The sequence below is a fragment of the Galeopterus variegatus genome, unplaced genomic scaffold (genome assembly GCF_000696425.1).
Source record: "Galeopterus variegatus unplaced genomic scaffold, G_variegatus-3.0.2 Scaffold612, whole genome shotgun sequence".
In the NCBI taxonomy this organism is placed as follows: domain Eukaryota; kingdom Metazoa; phylum Chordata; class Mammalia; order Dermoptera; family Cynocephalidae; genus Galeopterus; species Galeopterus variegatus.
Window position 1 is genome coordinate 96,464 of NW_007726723.1, and position 8,960 is coordinate 105,423.

The following is an 8,960-nucleotide window of genomic DNA, read 5'->3' on the forward strand; positions in this document are numbered from 1 at the left end:
AATTATGGTATTTGTTAGTTTACCTGGTTTCTCTCTCTCTCTCTCTCTCTCTCTCTCTCTCTCTCCTACCAGACATTAAGTTCCATGATGCAGGACCCACCTCTGTCTTGATCACCACATTTTCTTTAGTGCCTAGCACAGTGTCTGGTATATAGTAGCCTTTAATGAAGACTTGCTGAATAAATGACTAAATAGGAGATACAATGGAAAGGATACCAGACTCAGATAGGAAGATGGGGCCTTACCACTGTTAATGGTGGTACCACAAAGACTGATTCTTTCTATGATCATACTGGATGAGAGAAATGATCTTTGCCACACTGAGTCAAGAACATAGGGTGGCTATAATGTTTGATCATTTTCAACACTAGAAGTTCTCTAAATACCAAAGTCTTTGTGGAGGGTACTTAGAATTTTGTCGTTTTAAAAATATGTTATATAAGTAGAACTTTCACCTGAAAAACAACAAAACCAAAACGTAAAATAAAAATGTTTAATTCCCTTTTGAACGTGTGTTGAATTCGATACAAATTGAGGAAGCATTTTTCTAGGTCAAAAGGAACCAACGTTACATTTAGAAGGCAATTGACTGCATAAAAATATAATCTACACTATATTTTTAGAAAGAAATTTCAAGATCTTTTTGTATGGTTAATGTGTCGTAATAGTGATGTCTTCTTTACAGCTCAAGATACCACAACAAAGTAATGGCGCAATAAAGGAACTTTTGCTGTTTTTACTTTTTTGTATCTTCATATACCAGTAAAAAATAAACTCTTTAATAAATAAATATATATAATAAATATTTGCAAATTGAAAATGTATAAATAGGTCCATTCTTTAAAAAATGTTCCATCTTGTTGTGGCATGCTTTATAGTCCATGTTTCACCCAGGTTTGTTTTTGGGGATTTTTTTACACATAATGCCATAACCTGCAAAACTCTACAAGGTCCTCAGAATGTATGTTGCAATAATCTTGGCCAACTATGACAGTCCACTTCTTCTACATGAAGTATCTATTATTAATGTAACTTTTAAAGTAAACATAATCCAGAGAGGTGAGGCACCAGCAGCAAACTAGGTGGGGTTCCCATTATCCACATTTTAACAGATTTTCAGCTTCAACCTACTGTTAAGGATTAAGCCAATGCACCTAAGGGAACTTGATCCACTTATAAAAAGTGATCTTGATCTACTTCAAGTCAACATTTTTGTTGTTGTTGTTGTCTTTCAGTATTCTTTCCAAATTCAGTCTCCCAGTGGAAAATAGACTCTAATATTCTGAATGTCTTCCTGGGCTGTTATTTTACAACAGAACTGTGGTAAGAAAGAATGGTTGTGGTTTGTTCTTCCATAAAGACACCGTCACACTTCAAGTGTACATCAGTAGGTCCTTGTACAGTTCTGGAACTCTGTCTGGATCCACTGGTCTAGGTAAGAAATGTGTAAATTTCTGATGTCTCTTGGACCTGGCACCATCTCTTGGAGTTCCGTCTTTGTTAAGTGCCACAAAATATCTGCGGCCAGTGTCTCCATGTTTATATATGTTGGATGAATAGGTATTATACCAGTTCTCTTCAAATTGCTCCCTAAAGACGCATTCGGAAGTCAGTTTCTCCTAAAGGAGAGAAGACAACTACCATTAAAAAAAAAACTTTGAGATAATTTTCTTACAAAAGTCTCAACTCTACATTTTTATTTCTTTGCCTGTAACTATAACCTTGTCAAAGAGGAAAATTGGTTAAATTGTTTTTGCTTTATTTTGTTCTAGTTCATATGTTATCTGAAATTCTTCCCAGGTGACTTCATCCAGCAGTTTAGTTCAAAGAACTTTGAGTCAAATGTCAATTCCCAATTTTATTTGCAAATACTTAATACATATTCTGAATTTTCCCATGCTCCATATTCTCACCTTCCTACCACCATCAACACAAGGCAAGCCTGTAGTTTATTTTGATCCATTATTAAATGCCAGAGTTCTACATATCAAGTCTCTACTATCACCTTGGAACATTTCAAGATCTTGCTAAGATCCAAATTTCGAATTCAAGGGCATCTTTCCAAATCATATATCTTCCCTTCATGAATTTATTAATTGTTGATGATACATTCCCTATGATTAACTTTTATCTGGATCTGTTACTATTAAGGTAAATGTAGTAAAAACCCAATGATTTCTTGTCTTTTCAAGATGGGACTGTATATTGTCTTAAGGGATAAACCACAGTTGCTTTTTTAATCCAACACATACATGAACATTATGTGCATGTTTTTTCCTATTATAATTCCATTAATTCTGTTGTAATTTAACTCTTATTATTGTTATACCCTGCATTATTTTTCTTTGTTCTGAGCTGATAGAAAGACTGGAAGGGACAAGTTTTACCCTTACAGAGGACAGATATTAGTCTCCTTACTGAAATATTATAACCAATTTTCTCAATGTCTATTAAGATTCTAGCTGTGTACAGCATTGTGGTCTCAACTAAGATTTTAAGAAAAATAAGACACCAGATACTGCCATCTGCTAAACCATAAAAAGTAAATTCTCTATGGAAATAGTTATAGAACTTTGACTTTAAGAAGGTATTTTATATGAGAAGATGGGTAAGAAAGTGGCACATATTTATTCCTTACCAATTTTTTAAAAATTATATAAGTAACTGTGAACAAGTAAAAAATCTTAACAGTTAAAAAGAAAAATCTATGTTATGCTGCAGAATGAGTTTTATAATGTCCTAAGGAAAAAGAAAAAACAAAACAAAACCTTACACTGATGAAATATTAACCTGAAAAGTACACTTTCTGCTCCATACTTATCCATTTATTGTAGACCCAGAGATGTGCACTTATCCTTAGTGGCAAGTCAAAAATTGCCCAATACAATTTTGACTAATCCAATGGCCATTGTAATTATCATGACAATAAACATAGTAGAACTAGTGTGGTTGTCATTTTCTGTTGTTTCTTGCAGTATCTGAACATTTTGTTCACTCATTTTCTACATACAAAGGTTAGCAAGTGATGTATATATTTATACTCCATATTTAGCTATGGAAGATGGTAATGGGTAGAGAAAATTTGCATTAAATTAACATAACAGTGAAAAGAATTTAAAATGCTCTCATTTTTCTCTGTCTTTGGTGGGAACGATCAAAATATGGAAAAACTAGAAAAAACTAGAAAAACTCAGGACAGTGCACCGCTTGAGAGCGCGGCGGCGCTCCCACTGAGGGTTCGGATCCCACATACAGACCGGTTCCCGCTCACTGGCTGAGCGAGGTGCGGGCACAACACCAAGGGTTGTGATCCCATTGCCGGTCCCGGTCCGGTACGGGGGCGACACTGAGGGTTGCGATCCGTTGCCGGACACGAAAAAAGACAAAAAGGAAAAAAAAAAAAAATGAGACTGAGTTACTATATTATTGCCCAGACACATGGAAATTTAGCAGGTTTCTGATTTCCACATAAATATATTTTATCTACTACTAATTTCTACATATATTTTATATACTACTTCTGATAGATATTATTGGTAGACATTTTAATTACAAAATAGGTAGTCATTATTTCAAGAATTACAATAACAATAAAAATAATACATACTGATCCATAGAGTTCTCCTTTGTCATTCATTCCAAGGTAAAGACCACTGTCCACACCTCTGATACTGACCAGTCCCACTGCCACACTGATGAATTCCAGAATGCCTGAATTTATAAACAAAATAATGATTTGTATTTATTAATAAACATATGACTAATGAAAATCTTCCTAGTAGTACTAGTAGATTAATATTGCTAAATATAATGGTGTATGTGGAAGTCCTTTGTAAACTGAAAAGTGCTCTGTAATTGTTTTATTATTATAATTCTCCTATTTTACAGATAAAAAAAGATTAAAATGGAAAAAAAAAATGTTCATCATGGTATAATGTTAAGGATGTGAAACCTTAAACCAGACTGACCTGGGTTTAAATTCTAGTTCAGTAACTTACTGGCTAGGCTGAGTAGGCAAGTCACTTGTCTTCTTTGAACCCCAATTCCTCACATGTAAAATGGATGAAATGCCTCCCTACCAAGAGGATTGATACAGTTAGGCATTCAACAGATGGAAGCTATATATAAATTATATAAATATAAGCTATATATTAATATATATAATAGAGGTGTTCTTAGTTCTCTATAATTCTATTAGCTAATTATAACATATTCTATAAATTGTTTTGGTTTTGTTTATAATAAATCAAATCAATCTTTTTCTAGCAGCATCAGCAAAACTTATATAGCTACAAAAGTGTTTTATAGTTTATAAAGGGCTTCTACTTATATTTTTTCATCTGGTCCTAAAACACAACCCCTTAAAATAGGTAGGAAGGATATTATTATCCCCATTATACACATAAAGAAACTGAGGCTCAGAAAGGTTTATTGACTTGCCTAAGGGACATATGATGCTTGTAACTGATAGAACTGATACTTGAACTCACATTTGAGCCCTAATCCACATCTGAGTCCTAATCTACTTCAGGACCCTATTTCTTGAGGACAATCCAGTCGTTTCAAGACTTTATAGATTACATAATATGCTATATTTCCTGTCACGATTTTTAAAAATAAATTGCATAGTTCAGAGAAAACGACTTCCTAATTCATTAAATGTGATAACCAAGTAGCAAAAGTTTAGCATGCAAGTAGATTTTGCTATCAATAACTTCCTAGAATTATTTTTATTTATCAATAGGTAAACTAGTATCAAAAACTCTCCACTTAATACACAATACACCACAGTTTAAACAACAACAACAAAAAAGAACTTAACACTCCCTCTGCATCACACTTTTTTCCTGTACTCACTAAACTTTGGACTACTGCCTTTGTCTAGTTCTTCCCCTTACACTCTGCTGAAAAAGTACAGCCATACTTTCTATGGAACTGCCTTCCTCAATAGCTTTCCACCCTCACCCCTTCACCCCATTTTAAGCTCTACAAACAGTATAAATGTGTACCATTCAGCCTGACTCTTGCTCTTAAGTCATTTCTTGATTTATTGTACAAGTTCCTGTTTGGACACGTGATACCCCCAAAGCCAAGGGAAAATACAGAATCTGACCATTTGCTGATATGGAGGACTCTATTCTATCCAGAGCCTAATTCACTCTTTGGCAGAAACATAGATTCTTAGCAAGACAAATGAGCTCTTTCAAACTCTTAGGAGATCGTGTAGAACACTAGAGCTATCAAGGATCTTGCAGCAACAATACACTACTAAACAGTCTATAAGTGGCTTGAAAGTCCCTAATTGAGAACCTAAGGCAGAGAGAAGATAAGATATAGCAGGAAGACACAGACTACATAGGATAGACATCATAATGACAAATATAGAGGTGGGAAATAAAGGAAAATCAGACTCACTGCTATGCTCATTAGTGACGTATTCCTGTTAGAAAGGAAAATATAATCTGAAACATAGTTGGTAGAAAAAGATATATTCAGAGAGTTTCAACCAGGATATAATTACAAATGTATAATTAAATTGTATCAAATGTTATATTCAAATTAAAAAGTGTACTATGGCTGACATGCAACTTAATTTCCTTTAAGTATCTGATTTATATTAAGATGTTCTTGTCTTTCAAAGAATAGGAACTGATTAACTGATTAGAATGTAGAATAAAACTAGTTTTCAAGTACAATAGAATATAACTTCAATTTCCATATAAACTAATTATATAACAGATCTCATAAAGTATTCATTTTTCTTGGAAAACCAAATGGTAAACACCTTAAGATAATGCTGTCATCTTGCCAAAAAATACATAATTGTAGAAAGAAAAAAGATTACATTTGTTCTTAGAATAATTATATTCAGTAGTCTTGACTCTATTATCAACATCCAAAACCTCACACATAACCAGGCATAAACAATTTTACAATGGTTCATGGGACTGATGGGAAAAGGGTTATGTGGTTTTTTGTTCCTCTTCAAGATTTTAGCCACACTTTTTAATTCTGATCCTTTTTCTCCTCAAGGAAATAGTATACTACATAGTAATTTGTAATCATTTGATTCTTAAATGAGATTTGACAAGTCTTTCGTATTTATAATACGAGGTGGTAACTAAGCTAATTCCTTTACAAAGAGTAGACATGAAAAACTTTCCTTAAGAGGTAATCACAGATTTTAGATAGATTTTCTAATGCCCAGTGTCCCATAAAAAGACTTGGAGGTACTTTGTCTTTCTGGTATCATTTTCAAAGCCAGCCTTTTTTAAAATCATAATAAACAGGTGAGTCAACCCACAATGCAACCACATCAGACAAATCTATGGAGAATAGGGGAGAATAAAGGAAAAGCCTTTAAAGGAATATGTTTGATCTCAGGCTAAACTTTTTTTTAAAGTAATGATTCCATGTTTACATATTAGGTAATTTCTTCTTACCGTACTACTGTGCAGAAAAAAAAATCTATTATAAATACAGATATAACTCAGATAGAAAATTGTTTTAACCTCACTGGGACCTTTCTATTTATATTCTATTGATGTGGTTTTGAAATTTAAAAATACAGTATTCTGAGTTTTTATTTGATCACGGCCAAATAATATAAAATTGTCAAAAACGTTATTTATTTTAACTTCTCAAATAGCCATTCTTTAGTTTTTTTCAACATTCTCACTTTGAGGACACAGAAATATGTTTTTTAAAAATAGCAAAATAATTCAAATAATTAGTAACTGAGGCACTAGCAAAAGAAGGCAAACAGAGAGAGAAGCAAGTAATGTTATACATGTGGAAAATAAATTTTCTTCTCACCTACACTTCCTTGTAGCAAATTATGATGTCTAAGCTGTTGAAGGCCACTAGGATGCACTATAATGTATGGTACAGTCTGTTTACTCCTTTAGGCTAACAAACTAATTTGGATTACTTTTCTTTTGTGTAACAGTGAATATTTTGTTCCTATATATATCCCTCACTATAGAGTGACTTAAACCAGCACAAAATCAGTCTAAGTCATATTTTTTCAATTACTAAATAATTATACAAAATTTTAGCAAAAAAAAAAAAAGTGCTAGCAAGATAGTAATTCTAAGATGCAACATCCCTTCCTAAGAAAATGGGCGTTTTAAATATCACTAATGAATGTTATCAAATCTACAAATATTTACTAATCTTTCCTCATAGGGCTAGTCTTAGAGATACGCAAAGCAGAAGAAGCCACTCTCATCATTGGGGAGATTACAGTTGAAATACAAGTATCTTAAAAGCAGAATTTCCAATTGCAGAGGGAGAGTCTGAATATTATCTAAGCACAACTTTTACCTGTTCCACCCTATAATCATTATCACATTTATACTCATTTTTAAATCTTTCTGGTAGCCAGAAGATTTTTCTATAATGAGTGGAGTGCAATCATCCTTAAAGGCAAGGGAACTGAGCCACCTGGTGTCAGCAAAGTGCTTTAGAATCGGATCTCAGTCTCCTCAATTTAAAAACCACTTTCCAAGAGTGACCCCAGGTTGGCCACTAGGTCATGACACTCTTGACTGATAGTCAGTGGGAATTTGGAAGAGATCAGTGGAAGCTGCAAACATATGGGTTTTTAAAAGTTAATTTTCTAAGCCTTTAAGTGCTACCAAATGACCACCACATGCTTATGTCTACATCTAGAGTTACAAATGCCCCTCAAACTGAGATTTACACTTCTCCAAAGTTTTAATGAGTTCTCCAAGTCAAAAAAGGAGTGAGAGTAGAAGAAGAACAAGGGAATGAGGACTAGATAAGAGGCAGGATTTTCAAAGAATTCCATCCTGCTTGGGCAGGGAAAGGAAAGCACTGTGTTGCCCTTTCACATTCCTGTTGACAAGTAAATAGTATCTTTAAAAATAATAATGATGACGAATGTCTCCAATGATGTCACAAGCTTGATGATCAAAATCCTCTGAGATTGCTAGCAGGTTAACTCTAATACAATGAAAACTTTAGCTATCTTGGAAAGATCCTGGGATGTTAGCACCGGAAAGCACCTTAAGGACCTTAAAGAGATCATCTAATTTAACCCCATCATTGTACAGACAAGAAAACTAAGACTTACACTGATGAGGGCACTTGCTAGTCACACAGCTAGTTAGAGAGTCATTAACAGTAGAGACTTTCCCACTTAGTATCTGTAACACTGTCTGAACAATCATTCCCTTGTTTCTTTTAACTCCTTCTGCTCCCAGGCACTGCTGGAGGTATTCTGAAACACGTCCCTCTGTGTTCCCACCCATATCTACTTTCGCTTCCCCATTTCCTCTTTCCTACAGTCAGTACCAAGATCATCGCTTTTGGGTTTCACAATTTCTAAAAAGGATCTTGCTTGAAAAACTGGGCATGCTCAGCAGCTGGGTAGGCTTTTTTTTTTTTTTTTTTTTCCTCTCACCCAAATAGAACTTTAGGAGCTCAGAGAATTGCAGCCAGGTGAGCCGAAGGTAGCGACGGTGCCCATGGAAAGTTAATCTGTTATCTCTTCAGCTGAACATGTACAGTTCTCCAGGTAGACACGTAAATGCTCGCGTCCTATGTAACAGCGATCCCCTGAGCTACAGCAGCCACGGATGGATAAACAACTGCATGACTGTGGAGCATGTATAAAGAAGTGGAATGCTTCCTGTTACCAATTTTTGTAAAGTAGACAGTACTGGAGGGAAATATGAAAGGAAGTAGGAGAAATTAACATAAGGATTTTTTTTTTTTAATGCCTGTGAGGTGATGAGTGCGAGAAATGTGATTCCGAGTCCAGGTCTTGGTAGGAAGGCAGAGCAGCAGGGAGCCCCCGAAGCACCCTGCCTCCTCCCCCACCCCTCCCACACCCCCAGCCCCCCAGCCCCCGCGTCCGGAGCTGCAGGACCGCTAGATGCTGCAGCAGCAAGCGGCCGGGAACACTCCTCCCTGTCCCCCCGCTGGCCCGCCCT

The 8,960-nt window shown here is 35.1% G+C and overlaps 1 protein-coding gene across 1 annotated transcript in view; it reads right to left on the reverse strand.

Moving 5' to 3' along the window:
- Nucleotides 1-1,373: 1,373 nt before the first annotated feature.
- The window catches only part of FGF20 (fibroblast growth factor 20), an 8,090-nt gene continuing 503 nt past the window's right edge, over nucleotides 1,374-8,960 (reverse strand). The window contains exons 2-3 of the mRNA XM_008570548.1: nucleotides 3,608-3,711; nucleotides 1,374-1,619 (exon numbers count right to left, since the gene is read on the reverse strand). Of these exons, the coding sequence (XP_008568770.1) occupies nucleotides 1,374-1,619; nucleotides 3,608-3,711 (350 nt within the window). The remainder of the gene's footprint in view (nucleotides 1,620-3,607; nucleotides 3,712-8,960) is intronic.